This window comes from Centroberyx gerrardi, chromosome 19 (genome assembly GCF_048128805.1).
Source record: "Centroberyx gerrardi isolate f3 chromosome 19, fCenGer3.hap1.cur.20231027, whole genome shotgun sequence".
Taxonomy (NCBI): Eukaryota; Metazoa; Chordata; class Actinopteri; order Beryciformes; family Berycidae; genus Centroberyx; species Centroberyx gerrardi.
The window spans coordinates 11,474,699-11,495,000 of NC_136015.1; the positions used below are offsets into that span (position 1 = coordinate 11,474,699).

Here is a 20,302-nt window from a genome sequence, read left to right on the forward strand (position 1 = left end):
ATCATTTGCTATAGGCACACCTTTTTAGTTCCACTCTGCCATATCAGAGCATAATAAAAAAAAAAGACCATGAGCACACCAGGAGATGTCACATAAAACCTATAATTTATTCATTTTCAGTAAAACTTTGACATAGTAAAATGCTGCTTTAGAAAAGACATGTGGCTTCAGCTGTCCGAAGGTTGAGGGGACACGAGGGGAGACATATTGCTTTGTGTTTGACTTGGGTTTTTTCTTTTACAACAGATAAATAATAACAACATACCAAACATAGGCATATATTTACACGTCGACAATATTACAATAGTACAAAGCCTTCGAGGTGTCCTCTCTTGCATTGTAAGCATGTGGAGTTTTTTGTCGTATCATGCAAACAGGTTTAAACAACATCGTTTTTAAAACAGAACTTTACATAGTCATGACAATGGCCATTAAAACACTAAATACATCCTCCTCCCACCCCAATCAGTTTTTTTCCTCTCCATTACCCCCATTTGATACCAGAGGACAGAGAGGAGCGTCAACATCACATCGACTTGCTCCTCTACTACCCTCAAGTGGCCACAAAATGTAACGACAAGTACTTTTACATTCCAGCATTGCAGCTTCAAACCACAAACATGTTTCTTCCTATGTACGCAATTCCACAATGTCCTGGAGAAGCTCTGAACATGGCACATCAACCAAGACATTTTGCCACCTCTGCAATACATAAATAAACAATATATTACAATAAATAACTAATAGCACAATTATTCTGCTCTTTGACCATAGTGAGCAGAGGTGTATATGTGCATGTGTGCATCATGTACAGGTTAAGTGTAAATATGACTACCATTAAGCCTTTCTATGACACTGAATATAAACAGACCAAGGCTCATATTTAACAATGCTCTCAGTAGTGGAGGAGCTAATCAAGAATCACTGACTTAGGCCTGGTTTCTCAAAAGCATCCACTTTAAAACTGAATTAATGTATGTTATTCCTATAATCTTGTATGGTTCATCCAATACTTGTGTATATGAACAACTCCTCAAAAGCAACAATCTCTAGAGTCAAGACACATACGTGTGAAGTTATCAAGTAAAACTTCCTGGAGCTGCACCTTGGACAATAAATAATTGGCTGAGCATTTACATCCAGGTAGTAAGCTCAAGTCAGCTTTTCAGTTTTGAATTAGCTGGGGAATCAACCTGGGTGCTGTAACAGTGTCCACAAAGTTGGTGCGTTGATGACAAGAGATTAGAGTGAGTCTTTGAAAGAGAGTTGTTAATATACACAAGAGCCAAAGCAAATCTGTTTAAAATGGGTCTTCACTTTGAGATAATCTTTGACTACTGTCTTAAAATGGACCAAAGATGGTCTTAGCACTAAAATGGTTTGGGAAACCAGCCCAGGTTCTCCCTGACTAACTGATTCATTATGATCTGCAGGACAAACCAGAATCTATCAGTGCTCCTGTCCTGTTCTGAAAGGCTTAGAGCTGAGCTTGATCAAATACCTGTGGCACAAACATTATGGACCGTCCCCCATAGGCCATGCTTTATAAGAATCCAAACAATGCAAGAATGCATTGCTAAATACCTCTAAAGTGACTGGCTATGCATGTATAGATACAGGGCAAGGACAAAATAATGGAAACACTAATATGGTCTGTTAGAAGTCAAGGCTTCTGATGGTTCTGCACTGGTGAAGGGTGTGTTTCTTGGCATGATTTATATGGATCATCACTACTAATATATCAATTCTGAATTGTTCCTTTCAGCCCATGATGCATTTCTTTCCTGATGGCAACAGCATCTACCAGAATGATAATTTCGGTACATCAAGACAGGCTGGTCCCTCATTGGTTTGAACAAAAAATAGATGTGTTCCACGTGTCATGGCCTTCTCAATAGCCAGATGCTATCCCAATTTGACCATTTATTGGATTCTGACACAGCATTTTCCACTGCCAACGTGACGTTGGAAGGCCCTGATCATCAGAATCAATGTGTTAGTCTTAACTAAAACTAACCTTGTGCTCTATGAGATGAGTGAATCAAAACTATATAAGAAAACAACCCAGCAAGACAGTCGCATCCCAACATCAGATGAGCGAAGTCTGTGCACCAGTGCTTTCATTATTCTGTCCAAACCCTGTGCTGGCTTTCACTGACAGTGAAATCTTTGTAATAGCTAGCAATTTACACAGAACCATTTCTCAATGTGGTAATCTTTTCAGTCAATAAGAATGCATCAACAATGTAAAAATCTCCTTATATGAACATGATTTTGAAGTGGAATAGAGCCGTCCCTGAACGGAGCTCTGTGCTGCAGTGGTTTGGCTCATCTTTGTTAACATTATATACCTCAAGGATTTAAAAAGAAAGAAAGAAAAAAAACTGCAATGAAGGGCCTGTGTTTCCATAGCAACCCTGGGAGAGTGGTGTATCATCATGCACACCCTGAAATCAGTCATCAGAATGTCAGAAAGCATCTCTGCTAGGAGTGAGATATGCTTTACATTATCAAGGACCAGACGCCATGACAGGCTCATTGCAGGAAGTCGACCTCTGTGATTCCATCAGAGAAAGACTCCGCTTCCTAAACAACCCAAGAGCTCCACATCTAAGCTGCATCGCTCCATCTACGTGGCATTTGGCACTGAAACAAGTATAGGTCCATATTATGTACAACGTAAATTTATCATTATCTATTCATACAAAATCATAGTCTACAGAGAAGAGCGCATGGGGAGTGCATGGCTGAGAACCAGTCAGAACTCTGAAATGGCAACCAGGAAACAGAGGCAAAACACTGAGGACCAATAGCAGTTCAGTATTCAACGACAGCTTTTGAACTCTGGCACATTCAGGAGAGCTCAACGTTTCAAACGTCACAATTGGACAGTGAAAGCACGTCACAATGCTTCTTTCACATGCCAGTGAGTACACTGTTCGAAACAAAAAAAGAAAAGGCACGCCGTTGTACCTTTTGTCACTGGGGTTGTACATTTTTGGCAAAAAGATACATCCCCAGTGACAAAAGATACAACGGAGTATGTATGTTGTACTGCTCCAACATAGGCAGCTGTCTGTGTTGCACACATATGCCACTGCACAATAACCAAAGAGAGCTCAACGACAAATATCTAAATAACTATCGCATGTATGCTATATATATCAAGAGGCAGATCTATTCAGTTGTGATACGTAGATGAAATAGAAGAGACCATGGATTGATAGATTACATCCATCAGGTCATAACCAAACCTAACTCCTCTCGAGACTATTCTGTTTGTAGCTGAAATGATGAAGAGGCTGTCAAGTCCTTGTTGACCTCCAGAGGGCGATAACAATCAACAAAATTAAAGGAACATTCCACCTGCGGAACAGGCTCATAAATACTCAGAGAGAAACCAAATGCTCATCACAAGAACAAAAACAAGAGCATATTCAGTCCAATAGATACTGTACAAACTAGTTAGTCTCCTCCACTCTTCTTGTCAGTTTGGCAAATCTCCCTCTTGCAGTGCAGAATCTCTTGCTGTGGACAGTTCACAGAGTGTGTAAGGAGCTTATAGACCCTTTATAATCATATTTTCAGTGTTAGAAAGCCTTTAGTGGCAATGTTTGTACTGCTGTGGCTGAGGCAGAGTGCAGCTCCGTGTCTTCCCGTCCTTCCAAGGTTTTCTTGTAACACATGGCACCTTATTGTCCACTTGGCACCACTGCTGGTAGTGTGGTTCTTTCTGTAGTGTGTGCGTGTATATGTATATGTATATGAATATGTGTGTGTGTGTGTGTGTGTGGCATTTTGCTGTACATAGCGTCCTCCGTGTCACATATACTCAGTGCTGGCATTTCCACTGCGCTGTGTCCAGTGTGTGTGTGCGTGTGCGTTTGTGTGCGTGTGTGTGTGTGCGCGTGTGTGTTCAGGCGCGTGGCTCCAGTTTGTGTGAGAGCTCGAAAAGCGTCTGCTGATTGTCGATGATGTGCAGGTAGTGAGCGCTCGCTCTCACCTCTGCACTGTCGCCCCCGGTTACCTCGTTGCCTAAGAGACAGACACACAAACACACGCATTAGTCTCACAATAGGAGTTTCATGCTAGACCCAAGCGCGCACACACACACACATACTTTTGATACGCACAGAGATTGTATTAGGGCCCTATATAGAGAGTGAAAAAGTCCCTGGAAATGGTTGCTTAGAAACTGTGAGTGAAAACTGTGTGGGAGAGACAAGTTAAGAGAGACATAGGCGCCATCGTCTGCAGTACATCAACTTGACAGCAGATGGCAGTAGATTCCTCATAATGAATGGATCAAAACTGCAACACCTCATTCAAAATCAACAATTTGTCACAACAACTGACGAGAACACTCACCTGGTTGGTCGCTTTGGCAGTGGCGAATCAGACGCACCGTGTCTGCGATCATATGCTGTAGGTCCAAGAAGCAGACACATGTCACATCAGTGCAATAACATAAACATAAAACAGTTGAGATCTTATACCTTCAAAAGTGCATTAAGTAAGAGTTTTACTGTCCCAAAAGCTGACTACAAATAAAATTCTTACAGCGGTAGCCTGGGGGATTGGATGCAGGTGAGAAAAAAGTTACAAAGACTGTCTTCTGTTTGCCTCTGAGCAGCTCCAGTGGAGTAGTTGGGGGTTCAGTGACTTGCTCCAGGGCAAATCAATACTAGGAGGGGAAAGCTACCTGCCCCCAACTCACTCACCTATACTATTGCCAGCCGATCAAGAAAATTAAACTGGCAACCTTGCAGTCACAAACTCACCTCTATAACCTTCAAGATACAACCAGATCTGATTTTGATATGACCAATAACACATGCTCACCTCGTCTTACATTTAAAAATGGGAGGAGCAGAAGGGTAAAATCCCCCATATGGCAAACTCAAACAGTTATCTGATGCATTTCTTGTTGCAGAGTTTAAGACCGACTCAACTCACCAGCTTCTCGAAGTTGACAAGGTTGTCATGAAAGGTCTTATTTCCCTCGTGGATAAAGGTGATATCTAAGAGTAGAAGAAGTGTATTAAATTCCGTTCAGCATAACAAAGAGTGTGTGTGTGTGTGTGTGTGTGTGTGTGCGTGTGTGTGGGATGGGAGGTACCTTTCAGCAGAAGGGGCATGAAAGGGATCTTGGGAGGCTTCATCCTCTTGAAGGCCTCTCTGTAGGCTTTGTGGTTCAGAGATGGATCCTGGAGAAAGACAGGGAGGTGGATAGAGGAAAAGAGAAATGGGGGAGGAATGGAAGAGGAGAAAAGAGTTTAGAAAGGAGGGAACAGATAAAAGAGAAGGGGTGAGAAAAGAGGAGTGGAGAGAGTGACGAAAATTCAGTCAACTATTAATCGCCTTACAAAGATTAGATCACACCAGTAGCATTTCAACAGCTTCAAAAACAGGATGGTTATCACCTCAGAGGAAAAACAGATATTCAGAGTCTGCCCATGTATCTCTCCCTCTCTCTCTCTCTCTCTTCTTCCCTGTGTCTTAGCTCTGTGGAAATGCTAGAAAGGAAAAGTCTGTAGTTCTCACCGTGATAAGCTCCAGCTCTGAGAAGAGCTTCTTGAACTTCCCCGGACATTTCTGGAAGGAAAGTGTACAGTAAGAATAAGACTTAATAAGATACAAACAAACAAGCATGTATATACATGGCTGAATGCATGAACACACACACACTTACCTCCCAGGTTTGGTTGAGTCGGCTGACGGCTGCCGTGTTGAGGCCCATGATGATGGCAAAGGCAGAGTTCAAATTCCTCTGGGCCTTACAGCTACACACACACAAAAAATACACAAAAAAGTGAAAAATACAATCTAAATGCAGAGAAATCTTTATGTGCTTGATGCGGCACATTTGTGTATGTGTGTGTGTGTGTGTGTGTGTGTGTGTATTCTTACTGAGCTGCAATCTTGATGAACTTCTTGAGCAGCTGCACCCTCTTGTTGAGCGATACACACATGAGCACCTCGGACATGACCCACTGCTGGACCTCGTTACAGCGCTGCAGCAGGACAGACAGCGCGGCCGTGTGGCCAGTACCTGGAGCACGGCTGAGAGTGTAGTACACCAGCTCCTGCTGCATGGGGAGAGAGGAATGAGCATGTGAGTGTGTGTGTGTGTGTGTGTGTGTGTGTGTAACTGAGTCAAAGAAGACATCAGACACCATTTAGAAAAATGCTTCCCAAAACATTTAGTCCATTTACGGTCTTAGCATTCTCAGCCTAAGGGCTTTCATCAGGATGTGAAAAGGTTTGATCAAAATTTTAATCAAAATGTGGTCGTCATGGTCAAAATGTTGATATCTTAGATGTCATCAATATTTTTTGAGTGCATTTATGTGAGCATACACTAAACAGTGTATGGTGCATGGTGTATGGTCTCTGTCTCCTCATTTGTGCTCTGCTTCACCATTTTCGCAAGAAACTATTCAGTGTCAGCTCTTATTGGCAGCCGCTCAGCTTGGAGAAGGCTTTCTGCACTCATGATCCAGCAAGTCTTGTAAAGCATTTGCATCTTTAATGCTTGTGCGCCTGCAATTTCTGACGTGAATATGAATTTATCATAAAGTGTGTGTATACAGTATGTGTGTGTGTGTCTGTGTGTGTGTGTGTGTGTGTGTGTATACCTCGTGGATGGAGTTGAAGAGGCTCCAGTCCAGGTGTGTGAGAGCGGCTGCCACGTCCCAGGTGTTAATACCCAGAAGACGCACCGGCCTCCTGCTTAGCTCAGCACTGTCTGTTAGAGGAGGCTGCACACACACACACACACACACACACACACAGAAAAGTAAGTTAGTGCACACAAAGACAATGCATACATAGACATACAGACACAAACACTAACAGTCACAAACATACTCACACACGTATTGTCCACCTTACCCAATATAACTATGAAATGAATACTGTGTCTCTGAATAAGCTACACAGTACGATATCGCGCAACAATATCGCCCCATCTCAATAAGCCGCGTCTTCAACACAATACAGTGGATTGGAGGCCATTCAAAAGAAACAACACGATACAGAGCCAGTATAGGAAGCGCCTAGTGCCTACGTACAAGTGTGACTGAAAGCTGAGAGGGGAGTGGTGATTCCTACCACACTATTGTTCTGTCCAACTCAAGTACAGGTTACCATATTACCATTCTGCATTTATAACCCTGATAAATGAGGTTATCTCAGCACTGACAACCAATGACTGTTAACAGATACTGTACCTCCAAATAACACTTATGTGAGAAACAAAAACAAGGATTAAAATACTACTTGCCTGCCAGCTAATGTAAAATTCTATGCAGAATGTGTATAAGGTCTACTGGTTTAGTAATGGCAGCCACATATTCCTGTCCAGCAAGAAACCAAAATGCCTAAAACTGCAGTTTGTAAAATGCAAAATATTGCAAAATTGTTCATGGATTCACAATTGAAGCTCCGCTGTGAAAAACCTGCCATTACAGAACAACGATTTGCCCTGATACAGCACTTTCAATTCCTGCCGTCACGGTCGGGCAACCAAAAAAATGCTTGAAGCTCACGCCTTTCTCTCCCATAGAGTCGGACTTAATAATAATCACCCGGCTTGTGTTTTTCTAGCTTGTTCAGAATGCACGTATCATCTTAACGTTGTGAAAATAATTGTGGAATAAGGATATTCATTTTCATGCTTGATTTAGCCAGAATATGATAGTAGCTAGAGGTAACAAATGCCCAAATAAATGTCTTCCAGAGGTGATGATTTCCTTGAAACCTGCAAACTGCATCTTTAGAATCTATCTCTGCATATGAAATACATTACAAAAATGTATAGAGTGATTTATAGAGTGGTAGTTGCAGCAATAGAACAGTGCATTTATATACCAAGATCTCAGTGAGGTCCCTGCGACAGCACATGAGCTTTCCCTGTGGGGTCAGAGACTCTGAATACACACAGTCGCTGGGCTGTAACACCCTCCGCTCTGTGCAGAGAGAGAGAGAGAGAGAGAGAGAGAGAGAGAGAGAGAGAGAGAGAGAGAGAGAGAGAGAGAGAGAGAGAGAGAGAGAGAGAGAGAGAGAGAGAGAGAGAGAGAGAGAGAGAGAGAGAGAGAGAAATTAGCATGTTCAATATACACTGTTTGACTCTGTATTGAGTTGACTCTTGTGTTGACTTGACTATGTGTCCGTGTGTGTGTGTGTGTGTACCTCCAGTGTGCGAGACCACTGCAAGCACCATCTCCTCCTCTGCTCTGTCCATCTTCACACCCACAATCCTTAGCAGCTCGTGGGCCTCCAGTGAGGGGTGTGTGTGGACACTCAGGTAGGAGTCCGTGCTCACATGCACGCAACAAATAACTGAAAGATACATGTAGGACAAACATGAATATACCATGAATATGGTTAAGTAAGCAGTTAAAAACAAAAATACGAAAAAAAACAAAATTTGATAAATACTGATAAAGCAGATGCAAAAAAAATCTTTTTTTTTTTTTCAAGTAGACTCTTCTAGCTTACAGGCAAATCAGAACAAGCTGCATTTAAACAATTTGCACGTGCAAATTAAAATTCCCAAACTCTAATTATGCATAATTCTCTACAATCCTGGGCGGTGTGTGTGTGTGTGTGTGTGTGTTCCTCACCCTCTCTTGTCTCACTCTGTGGACTTCGGAGTTGCAAACAGTTTTCCTTCAAACTCAACTGTTGATACAGTGGCTTACTCTGACAGAGAGAGAGAGATACCATCAAAATATAGTTGACAGCTAGAATCAATACAATTATTACAGATGATGTCAAGGAGCTTGAATGTAAATCTCCCCTCATCCTCTCTCCGTCTTACCTTTTGGGCTGGAGGGCAGTCATCCACTGTGCTGCAACACACACACACACACACACACACACACACACACACACACACAGCAGTGAGGACGGATGCATTCAGGCATGGCAAATAACACACAGTGACAGACTGACATGTTTAAACACGATATCATAATAGTCACATTTCATACAGGGAATGCATAGTCCTTGTACAGAGACACACACTTACTGTCTGCGGCGTAGAAGCTTCTGGAACTCCTTCAGGTCTTTCTCCAGGGTGGGGAACTCATACAGATCCTCTAACACACACCTGTACAGGGTCTGAGAGAGAGACAGAGAAGATAACTAACATCCATGCACATTACTCAAGGACATCACCGCTCAACCACCGGGGTCCCAAATAATTTAACATCTGCCAAATGCCAGTAAAATTCGTCTATGGCAGATAAATCAATAAGAGTCCCCCGCCACACTGGCTGGTGCCGACGATAACATATGAATGCCTCGGTTACATACAGCCTTTCGTGTTTGCCTGTTCTCTAACTTTGTCCCTGCTGACCACCATTCACGCTCTTTGACCGTGAGCCAATGAAATCAAAGCAAAACAATGGCTCTGTATCAAACAGGCTCCTGATTGGTTGCCTGTTATGCTCCCTGTTCACCACTTCTTGGCAGGTGAACCAAAACGTAAATTTCGAACACGGTCAAACACTGCAGCTTACCATTAACAATGTAGCTTTTTGGGCATTGTAGGCATTAGAGAGACAAAGAGAGGAGATGATTTGCAATCGAGGTCATGAGGTGGACTTGAATCAACGAAATAAAGAGTACATGACATGGACATTATAGTCTGATCAGCCACAGAGCACCATCAGGTTTAAATGCTGCAGTCTAGGTGGCTTATATCAAATAAAACAGCAAAAGGAATCTATACTCGAGTCGAAATGACATAAAATCTGTATGTTGTATATGTGGTGTGTGTGTGTGTGTGTGTGTGTGTGTGTGTGTGTGTGTGTGTGTGTGTGTGTATATATATATATATAAAAATGGTACAGCATTAGGGAGTAAAATGAATGCCATGGCATGTTCAGGAGGTAGTAACACAATAGCTATAGTCAACTTGCTAGAACACACAGACATTACACACACACACACTTATCACTGTCATTGACCCACACTAGCCCCCATCCCCATTCCCCTCTCGCTCGTCTGTTACTAGGCAACTATCACCTGGGTTACGCACTCCATATGAGATTATACCCATGCCAACCCTCGCACTTTGGTTTCCATGGCAACCTAGCACCGAGCGATGGAGCCGTCAGGTTATGGAGGGACAAGTGATTGGTTTGTGTGAGAGAATGAGCAGTGTGTGTGTGTGTGTGTTTCTGTTTCTTTTTTTTTTTTGTGTCACGGTTGTCGCAAGCATTCAAGATCCAATTCGACCGACCAAGTGAAAATACAGTAAGATCAGGGCGGACACAAGCAGCATCTGGGGTGAGAAGTGCTGACAATAACAATGACTATGTGACTGTAAGCAGCTGTACGTGTGTTTTGAATACCAATGTTGTTGTTGTGTAGATATTTTGTACACACAATGTGAGCTGGAATAAATTGCATTTTTTACTATTAGTCATGTATTACCATTATTGATTGTGTGTTATTTATGTATGATATGAGTGAATTCTTCATGCATTAGGTATGTACTTGTCTCTCGACGAAAAACATACTGCCTCATATTATGATCATATCGTATCATAGTATATACACTATATATGCATGATACGTTATTAAGGCATCATATCATATTATTATGACAGTATTACGCATTGAGTATCATGTATTATAATGAATAATGAATTATGATTCTCCTTAATATGATGAACACTGGGCCTTCACGTTTGCTCTTGCTTATTACTTTGCTCGTGTTTCAGAAGGAGGAGAAACAAAAATCAACCAGACAGTCAGTTCCCCTGTGGGACACAGCTGAAACCCAGTTTGGTTTAACTGGAGACACAGCTAACAAAAAGCACAGGGAAGACACACACACGCACACTCTTGCTCTCTTTCTCTGTCTCACACACACCAAATGGATGATATGCTGTCGTGCAGTATTGCAGGAAGGACAACCCCATTTTAGAACAAGACGAGAGAGACGAATGAAGATGAATGAGACTTTTGAAGTTCTTTAGTGACACATGATAAAGGACAACGGAAGATCAAAGTCATTAAATCAAAGAGATACAGAGACAGAGGGAGGACAGAGATACAGGGTGGGTCTACAAGTCAGATGTGTAGATGAAGGTACAGAGCGACAGGCAGGGCAGGTCGTCCGTACCTTCATGAAGCTCTTGACGTGCTCCTCTTCTTTGAGGAAGTCCTTGTAGAGTCTGCTCCAGTGGGACACCAGCTGCAGTACCTTACGTTTTCTGAAGAGGGCGTCCTTGCCCTCCTCCTGGCCCCTGCAGCGCACACTGCTGTAAGTGGGACCAGTTAAGGAGACAACAGAGTGTGGAGGTTGAGGATGTATGCTCTGTGTGTGTGTGTGTGTGTGTGTGTGTGTGTGTGTGTGTGTGTGTGTGTGTGTGCGTGCGTTTGTATTCAAGGTAATATTAAGTGTTACTTGGGATGGTACGTTGAGTACGTCTGTCTGTGTTTGAGTGTGTGTTTAAGCGAGGTAGCCAAGTGTTGCTTGTGTGTGTGTGTGTGTGTGCATGTGTGTGTGTGTGTGTGCGTGCGTGCGTGTGAGAGAGAGAGTGTCAGTAAGGATATTGCCCCAGCAGCGCCTGACAGAGGTCATTTGTGGACATGAACACCAGGTAGGTCAACAGGAAGTCATCCAGCAGCATCTCTGAAACACAGGAAACGCATCATCAGTCACTTACTTGGCCCTCGCTCACAAAATGAGCTTTGTGTGGAATTAAAATATGCGGATAGACGGGTTACCCAAGGCTACCATGAGCCCTTAACCTCAACACTGTTAGACAAAGCCTTATCGCTACTGTATATATCAAATCATATGATACCATCTATTTTGTTTTAGTTTTCCTCACTTCACTTCTTACACCCATGATTCACTCTGTTTACTATGGTGTGCTATCCTCTCTGCGTCGGTCACATTAGTGCATACACTCTTACATACAAACACACTTTAAGAGAAATACAAACAAATCATTAACATGTACATCTCTAAAGGGAAGACTCGGTTTCTTCATGCTCTTGGCTCATATTCTTAACCTCACTAACCAAAGAAATTCATCAGAGGGGTAAATCAAGCTAATGTGTGTGAGAGGGTTTGTGTGTGTTTGTGTGTGTCAGACTCAGCAGGTGTTCAATGGGTGAGAACTGAATATAAACAGCCCCCGTGGCAGATGGGTAATGAGCCTTTGTTGGTGGTGGTGGTGGGGGGGTGCGTGGAATCAAACCCCTTCCCCGGGAAAACGTGTGACCCAAATATGGTTCTGCCGGGCAGAGAGCAAAGGAATCAATTATAGAAGACTGAGCAGAGGCCGCGCCATTAATATTTGATCAACTGTCTTCTCTTTAGAAATAAAAACACAACTTTTCTCAAGAAACATTTTTGTACAGGTCTGACTGAGCTGATCCCTTTTTCAAAACCCTGTTCACTCGCTGTTGTATCGGCCATTTCTCATCTGTCTCTTTCCATCCCCTTTCTCTTCGATCCATGGATGTAGTGCTCCTTCTTGACCCCCTATCTATCTCTCTCTCTCCCTCTCTCGCTCCCTCAGTCTTTGCTCTAATCTAAGTTCTCGTTCCCTTCCTCGCTCTCCCTCTCGACCTATTCCCGTCCCCCGCCCCCCTTCCCTTCACCCCCGTTTTTCATTTTCTCCTTCTCGCCGGTTACTTTTCCCCCCCTCCGCTACTCCTCTCCTCCTACGCTCGCCCTCTCTCGCTCTCTGTGATGATAAATATCCATTTTCATCTTCAACATATGCCCTCTGCGTTCGCCCGCTGGCACGTACAAAGTCAGACACATACACTCATACACACAGCGGCGCGCGCACAAACCCAAACACACATGCACCATGCTGATGAATAACTCATTCAGTTCTGACCTTGGGGACTTTTTTTTTTTATCTCTAGAGAGAGGAAGAAAGAGAGACACAGAGAGAGAGAAGATATGTGTGTCTGCTGAACTAATCGCAGTAATCTGTTGCTGTGTTTTTGTGTGTGTGTGTGTGTGTGTGTGTGTGTGTGTGTGTGTGTGTGTGTGTGTGTGTGTGTGTGTGTGTGTGTGTGTCGGGGGGCAGGGGGAGGGCTGTGGCTGGGGTAATCGCTCTCTCTGCAAGCGTGTTCTAGCCTGTTCAACATGCTGCAGAGCTAACCCCACCAAAACGGCACGCTGATGCTCAACGCCACCCCAGAGGGCCTTCACACACACACACACACACATATACAGTACACACACCCTCATGTTTATTCAATGCACACAGACCGAAAGATAGACGCACGCACAGATACACAGACAAAGACAGCCAAACATGCACACACACTCTTGATCTCCCTCCCTGCCTCCGTCTCCCTCCCTCTCTCTCTCTCTCTCTCTCTCTCTCTCCGTTCCCCCTAAAAATCAACCCGAGCCGTAGAGAGAAAAGAGAGTGACTTTTCTCTTCTCAGTGAATAAATATCAGGCAGGCTTCTTCCACAAAGACGACCTCAGTTCTCTCTCTCTCCCCTCTCCTCCTCTATTTCCGACCCTCTTCCCTCCATTCATCTCTTCTTCTTTCTTCGTTTGCTTCCTGCAATTCAGTGAGATAGCTCCCTGTGGACTGTTGGGAACTGGTGTTACTGACGAGTCGATACATAAAGAAGCCTTGTCCTAAAATGGAACAAACAAGCAAGAGCAGGGTTTCGTAAACTACAGGTCGGGACCCGAACCGGGTCACTGGCCTGCTTCTGTTGGGTCCCCATGTGACAGAAGTACTATTTCACTGAGCCTGGGTCCCAGGATGATAATGAATTTATTTAATTTTGCTCCCATGGCTGCAGAAGTCCAAGATCCATCGACAATGGTTTCTGGAATGTGTTTTTGCTTTTAACTGTGTAGGTGTGATTAGGGCTGCACAATTAATCGTATATTAATCGAGATTACGATTACGGCCACGGCAATATGGTAATCGTGAAAAGTTGCGATTACGGCATTCCATTTAAAAGGCTACTCCCTACTCAAAATTCAGTTTTTCTAACTTTGTTGCAAGCTGCACTAAACCACTGCTCTAAACAGCAAATGAGTGTTGTAACCAATCACAGACAGATCCGTTGAGCTCGTTGAGTGCACTGACGAATCAGAGGCATTCACATTATATAACCAATCCTGAGCCGTGCTGCTGAACCTGCATGAGCATCTTTTAAGAGGTGTTGATTTTCTCCTCTGTTTGCGGTAGAAATCAAAATTGTAATCACAATTACAATATCAAGGGAATTAATCAGCAATTATAATTTTGGTCATAATGGTGCAGCCCTAGGTGTGATAATCTCAGATCGTCAAAACATCACAAAATAACAATACAAGCACACACTGCAATCACCATTACAACCGAAGCCAACTCACAACACCAAAACCACAAACCTTTACAATGACTTGACATGCTAGCTACTGAACAAATTACAAAACGTTGCCCAAGGTAAAACAGAGGAGGTAGTGCACTGTCAAAGAACACAATTAATGTAATGTTGATTTGATAAATCTGAAATTGAGGTACGACGGTTAACTGCCCACCGGCGCAGTCTGAAGCAGAAATATCTACAGCACCCTGAGGGAATCCATTAAGTAACTCATTAGAACATTTAACCTCTTGAAGGCGCCTTCATATTTACAGGCCATGACATGGCTGAATGCATTCACAAACACACCTGGATCCGGTGCAAGTGCTGACTCACGCAGACACACACACAAACAGACGCATACCTCACCCCCGCACTCTGCCAACATAATCAAGGGTAAGTACGTTCCCGCTGGGTTCAAACCCACTTTACATTCCTTAAGGGGAGAGCGAAGAGAGAGAAAGAAAGACTCCAGATTTGACTGTGTTGTAACTTGTTGTGCTGCGATTGAAAATGACATTCCTTGGAATGAGAGGGAGGAGTGGTGCTTAGTTCTAACTACCTTTGGTCAACCAGCAAAGACAAACAAAATGTTATCCACCGTATATAACGAACTGTACTGTTAATTCTGTTTCCAAGACACTGAATATGTGTCAGGCAGGGTGTCTACAGATGTACACATTGAACATTATATGGAAATACTGTGGAAAGTGTATATCTTTGTGTGGATGCCCACTCAGAGACGTGTGTGTCTCCATATACAGTGTTTAAGAAAGTATGAAGTACTGTACACACACATTTACATACATTTGCATAGGTATGTATGACTGTGTCACCATGCATATAAGATACATGTGTCTTATAGGGTCCTATTGTTGTGTGTGTGTTTGTATGTTATGTGTGTGTGTGCTGTGTGTGTCCAAACTCACCACTCTCCCTGCTCTCCGGCGCCCCTCTCTGGTCGTCCAGCCGCAGGTCGCTTAGCAGATGCTCCAGGATCTTCAGCGGCGTTCCCGACACCACCACGTACCTGTGAGAGGAAGAGCCACAATAGTCTTCTTCACTAGAGCACCAAGCACGAGCGCTACCGTCCCTCCTTCCTCGCTCCCTCCCTCCCTCCCCCTCTTCCTCCTCATCTTCATCATCGATGTAGCGAAGATAGGGCACGTCAAATGTACGTAATTTTGAACCGTTACTGTCTTCATCATGATTGTTATCCTCAGCATCTGCATCATCATTGTCATTGTCATCATCGTCATCATCATCATCATCGTCGTCATATTCGGCCTCTGCAAGTGTAACTAGTTTGGAGTTCATCTTCATATCTTAATACTTCCAGAGGCCCCCTCTCAACCCCCCCTCATCTGAGCTTGGCATGCCCAGGAAGGGCGTTCTCTCTTGGGGTAAACTGCCTTGCTGTCTCCCCCTGTCAGCCAAGAGCTCCAGAGCTTAAAAACTTCACTCTGACAGCTCGTAGCACTGGAAGGGAACTGATTGCTACTGAAGATGTCGAGCACTATATGCGTGCGCGCGCACACACACACACACACACACACACAAACTTAACCTGCCTGTCACTGACACTCCCTGCATTGTGCCCAAGGCCTTAAAACACACACACTTTAAGATGATAGACAAAACGCACATAGAGCTTCTAGGAAATATACAAAGAAACCCATTTTGAGGTAATACACATGTGTACGTACTCACACACTAAATAATCCTGCATGCATACACTGCACGCATTAGTAGAAGGAAGCAAACCAGTCTTGGTGTCGTCTTTGTTTCTCTTTCCGTTGAAAACAAGAAAACCATTCTCTTTTCCCCTGCTCGCTGCCTGAGGTTAAAGCATACATTGTCTTAGAGCGCACACACACACACACACACACACACACACACACACACCCACACACACACACACACACGGTGGTGACAGCGCTACCGATGTTTTGCATGTACGTGCAAGAGTGTGTGGTTGCAACTTGAGACAGCAAAGTACTGGATAAACGGACGGCTAGTCTGAAAAAGAGCGTGAGAGGGAGGAGAACGATGATGATGTTTTTGTTGCGATTGTTTCCTAGTTATTATTGCTGTAGTTATTATTAAGGGGGCGGGGCTGACCTCTTGTCACCGTCCTCCTCTCTGGCTCCGCCCCCTGACGATGTGGGGGAGGGACGGTCCGATGGCGACGTCACTGACGACGACACTCTCTGTAACACCAACACATCCCGCCCTCTCTCCTTCAGACACACCCTCCCCACCGCCTCCTGAATATGAGAGAGAGAGAGAGAGAGAGAGAGAGAGAGAGAGAGAGAGAGAGAGAGAGAGAGAGAGAGAGAGAGAGAGAGAGAGAGAACCATAAAGAGAGAGAACGTGTCACAAAGTGAAAGACAAGGACAAAGCTGACATACTGTTGAATGCGAGATAAGGGAGTGAAGACGTGGGATGTTTTTCGACAGTCGGCCTCTTCAGCCACACTCCTGAGGCTACTGTTATACTTGGCATTGCAATGCGATTTTTGAGATCGTTTGAGATCAGATTGCTGGGCGTCCACAACTGGCCTGAAAATGGATGTTATACATCTCCTATGGCTGTATTAATTTAAATGTGCCTACATTACATTACTACTTCATATCTGGTTTTGCAGTCAAACGTTAATTAATCAAATATACCTTAAAACTGCATAATGAACATTAAGACTGCACGTTTCTCTTACATGTACGCATATGCAGCACACACACACACACACACTCTGAATCTATTGGCATTAGCACAGGGAAGTATTGCATTCCCTGCCATTAGATAACATGTTTGAGGAAAACTGCATTGTGTAAGAAATAACAATCGGGGCAACCAGGAATGTAGGCTGAGACCTGAAATGATCTCCTATTCCAAGAATGCACAGCAACCCGATCTGTGAATGGGACACATACATACGCATACGCACAGACACACACACACACACACACCTGCAGTGACAGTGCAATGGGGACAGTGTTCCAGATGGACAAAGGAGCAGCAATAAGAAACAGCCTGAGGAGGAGAGAGAGATCAAAGGAAGAAGACAGGAGGAGGAGGAGAGATAAAGGAGCGATGTCTCTCCTCCAGCTGCTCTCTGCTGACTGTCTCTGTCGCAGCCAGAGGGATGGAGCAGCACTCACAACTGATGGAAAGAGCTCTCTATGCAGGGCTGTCTTTCTGTTGCACTGTTTCTCACTCACACACACAAACATACGGCATGTAGAACTGCACAATTAATTGTGCATAATTCACCATTTTAGCTTCCACAATTAATAATTATAGAATCTACACTGATGATACCCTCCCTTTCATTTAGAATGTCCACTGTAGCTGGAAATAGTTCTGATGTTGGTATAAGATGCCAAAAGTGCAGTAAAATAACTTCCTCAAAACATCAAGGCTAATAATTGGGATTAATAAACCTGATCACAATTTCTAGTAAAATAACTGGGATTATCATTTTAGACATCATGCAGCCCCAACAGTGCGCTGCAGATGCAGTCACAGAAGCCTCTGTAACACACAGCTGCACACAAAAACAAGTCGACAGACAGGCAGACACTGACAGACAGAAACACAAAGACGCATGCATGCACACACACACACACACACCTTCTCTGTGATCGTCAGATGAAAGGAGTTGTCTGATACCTGAGAGACAGCAGGTGGGATCTGCCTTGGGCCAGACAAAACAATATGCTCTAAGTGCTGTGTGTGTGTGTGTGTGTGTATGTGTGTGTGTGTGTGTGTGCGTGCGTGCGTGCGTGCGTGCGTGTATGCGGGTAGACATACCCTGATGACTCATTCTATTGGAGTCCTATACAGGTGTTCAAGGCACTGAGGTCACCAGATCCTCCCCCTGAGGTGTGTGTGTGTGTGTGTGTGTGTGCGTGTCACATTTACTCATTTACACATTTACTAAAATCTTCATTTGCTTAAATCTTCAAATTCTAAATAAGGACGTTCATCAATCCATTACAATAACTACACAAAACATAGAACATCTTCCATGTTAAAAAACATCACAATATTTCTTGAAAGGTTCTGTGAAAGCCTCCAGGACAGTATATCCTGTACTCCATCTCACTCTATTTTCCCTCTTTACAGTTTGTGTGGGACGGTCTAGTTAAAGACTTAATCTGGGTACAATTCTAACATGTTTCCCTCCACCCTGGGATTAAGCTGGAGAGAGGACACTACTGATATTCAGTGATGAGACAACTCAGAGGGGATGTTTGGACAGTTGGTTCAATTTGGTTCAATTTACTCCCATCTGTTTCTGAACCAATATCATTTCAACTCTAGTTCATCCCAGCCTAAACATCCTGTGCTATCACCAGTATCCCCTCCACAGTAGGTCTATCTTTCACTGGCATCACATTATTAGCTTATAGGCATGGCAAATGAAAAGCACATTATATCACTGTCCAATGCACTACATGCACTATGTTCTACAACTCTGCTAATACTGTGGACTCTATTAGGGCCAGGTTTCATTCAGTGGCAAACAGGTGCAGTAGCCAGATACACTGAGATTAAGTGGGTACGCTGAGCTAATTTGATATATAAACCTTGCTGATTTGGATGGCTTATCACTGCCCTGTCTGAGCATGCCGATATATCAAAAAACACTTCCAGGTCTTCAAAGTGAACTCACCCATAGACCGCGTATACTGTCACTGATTCATGGGCTGTCCACTGCATGAAACGCACATCCCAATACCCAATAGGGTGGGTGCTGGATCAAAAAATACCTTGCAGAGTTGAAAAAGAGAGAGATCCGCACACCTGTCCACTGCATAACATGATGAAATTAGATTAGCAGTTTAATATCCTCAGGAGAGGGAACTCTTTTCCACACCTCACAGCAATACAATAACGCAAACAGCAACCAAATAAATAAAGACGGTGACAGCTGATGTAAACTGTTCAGACACTGCCTGCCATTACTTACATTAATGGTGCCACGTACAAAACTCCTGTTAAAGCCTGCAGTGCATTTAATTGCGCTGTATCTGTGACCCAATGGTAGCGCTCCCAGTGGTCTCCATCTTTGAAGTGGATGGTATTTGATCGTCATCTATTCTCTATTCTAAAACCTTTTAAACAGTGTTTCCATAATCACCTGGACATCAAATTCAAGGACTTTCCAATGACTTTCAAGGTCTTGTTTAGTGAAATTCAAACAGTCAAAATTGGCATGTTTTGGGATAAGACATGTTATTGGTCAAAATTAGATACCATAGAGGCCTCATTTTTTACTCATGATCCTGTCAAGTCAAGAAATCATGGTGAAATCATTCATTTTAAAACTGCTTCTATATCAATGCAAATATCCATCATAGGGTTTTCCTCAGGATGTGAAGTGTTGATCCTAGTCCTAGAGCTGAGGCAAACTGATAAATCTGGGTACTTTCAAGGCCATCCATTCTTTTTCGGAAACTTATAAGGCCCTCTTTTATTTTTCTCAAATCCACAGACTTTCAAGAATTTTCAAGGAACCCAGTTTGAAGTAATTGACAAATTTCATTGGTTGACGATGTTTACCCGCGCTCTGTCAAAAGTTCAACTAGCTCCAACTTTTTTGACAGACTGGGTTGTGATATTTTCACAAACTGCACTTTGTCAATCCAGGTCATCCGTCAACGCATCAGGTCTCATTGAAACAGATGGGATATTGTCAATTTTTTGATGCATCACAAATACTTATGTGAACAAATACTTATGTGAATGGGGCGTAAGTCCCCCTCTCCCTCGGCACCCAGACCAGACCATGCCAAAGTGGCCCAGATGTGCAGTCAAGATATTATGTAACCAACCACAACCACTGTAAGAACAGCAGTAACAACTGCTACCATGGGAGAAAATATTGCTGTGTTCTTGATAGCAAACTGTTGATCTGCCCGATAACACA

The 20,302-nt window shown here is 43.5% G+C and overlaps 1 protein-coding gene across 1 annotated transcript in view; it reads right to left on the reverse strand.

Annotated features, from left to right (window-relative positions):
- Positions 1-86: 86 nt before the first annotated feature.
- rapgef5a (Rap guanine nucleotide exchange factor (GEF) 5a) overlaps positions 87-20,302 on the reverse strand; it is a 42,275-nt gene continuing 22,059 nt past the window's right edge. The window contains exons 10-26 of the mRNA XM_078290136.1: positions 16,489-16,634; positions 15,297-15,397; positions 11,575-11,653; positions 11,141-11,285; positions 9,035-9,126; positions 8,825-8,855; positions 8,628-8,706; positions 8,194-8,343; positions 7,873-7,970; positions 6,639-6,761; positions 5,911-6,089; positions 5,693-5,783; positions 5,545-5,595; positions 5,120-5,207; positions 4,957-5,021; positions 4,369-4,423; positions 87-4,035 (exon numbers count right to left, since the gene is read on the reverse strand). Coding sequence (XP_078146262.1) covers positions 3,917-4,035; positions 4,369-4,423; positions 4,957-5,021; positions 5,120-5,207; positions 5,545-5,595; positions 5,693-5,783; positions 5,911-6,089; positions 6,639-6,761; positions 7,873-7,970; positions 8,194-8,343; positions 8,628-8,706; positions 8,825-8,855; positions 9,035-9,126; positions 11,141-11,285; positions 11,575-11,653; positions 15,297-15,397; positions 16,489-16,634 — 1,692 coding nt within the window. The 3' untranslated portion in view covers positions 87-3,916. The remainder of the gene's footprint in view (positions 4,036-4,368; positions 4,424-4,956; positions 5,022-5,119; positions 5,208-5,544; positions 5,596-5,692; positions 5,784-5,910; positions 6,090-6,638; positions 6,762-7,872; positions 7,971-8,193; positions 8,344-8,627; positions 8,707-8,824; positions 8,856-9,034; positions 9,127-11,140; positions 11,286-11,574; positions 11,654-15,296; positions 15,398-16,488; positions 16,635-20,302) is intronic.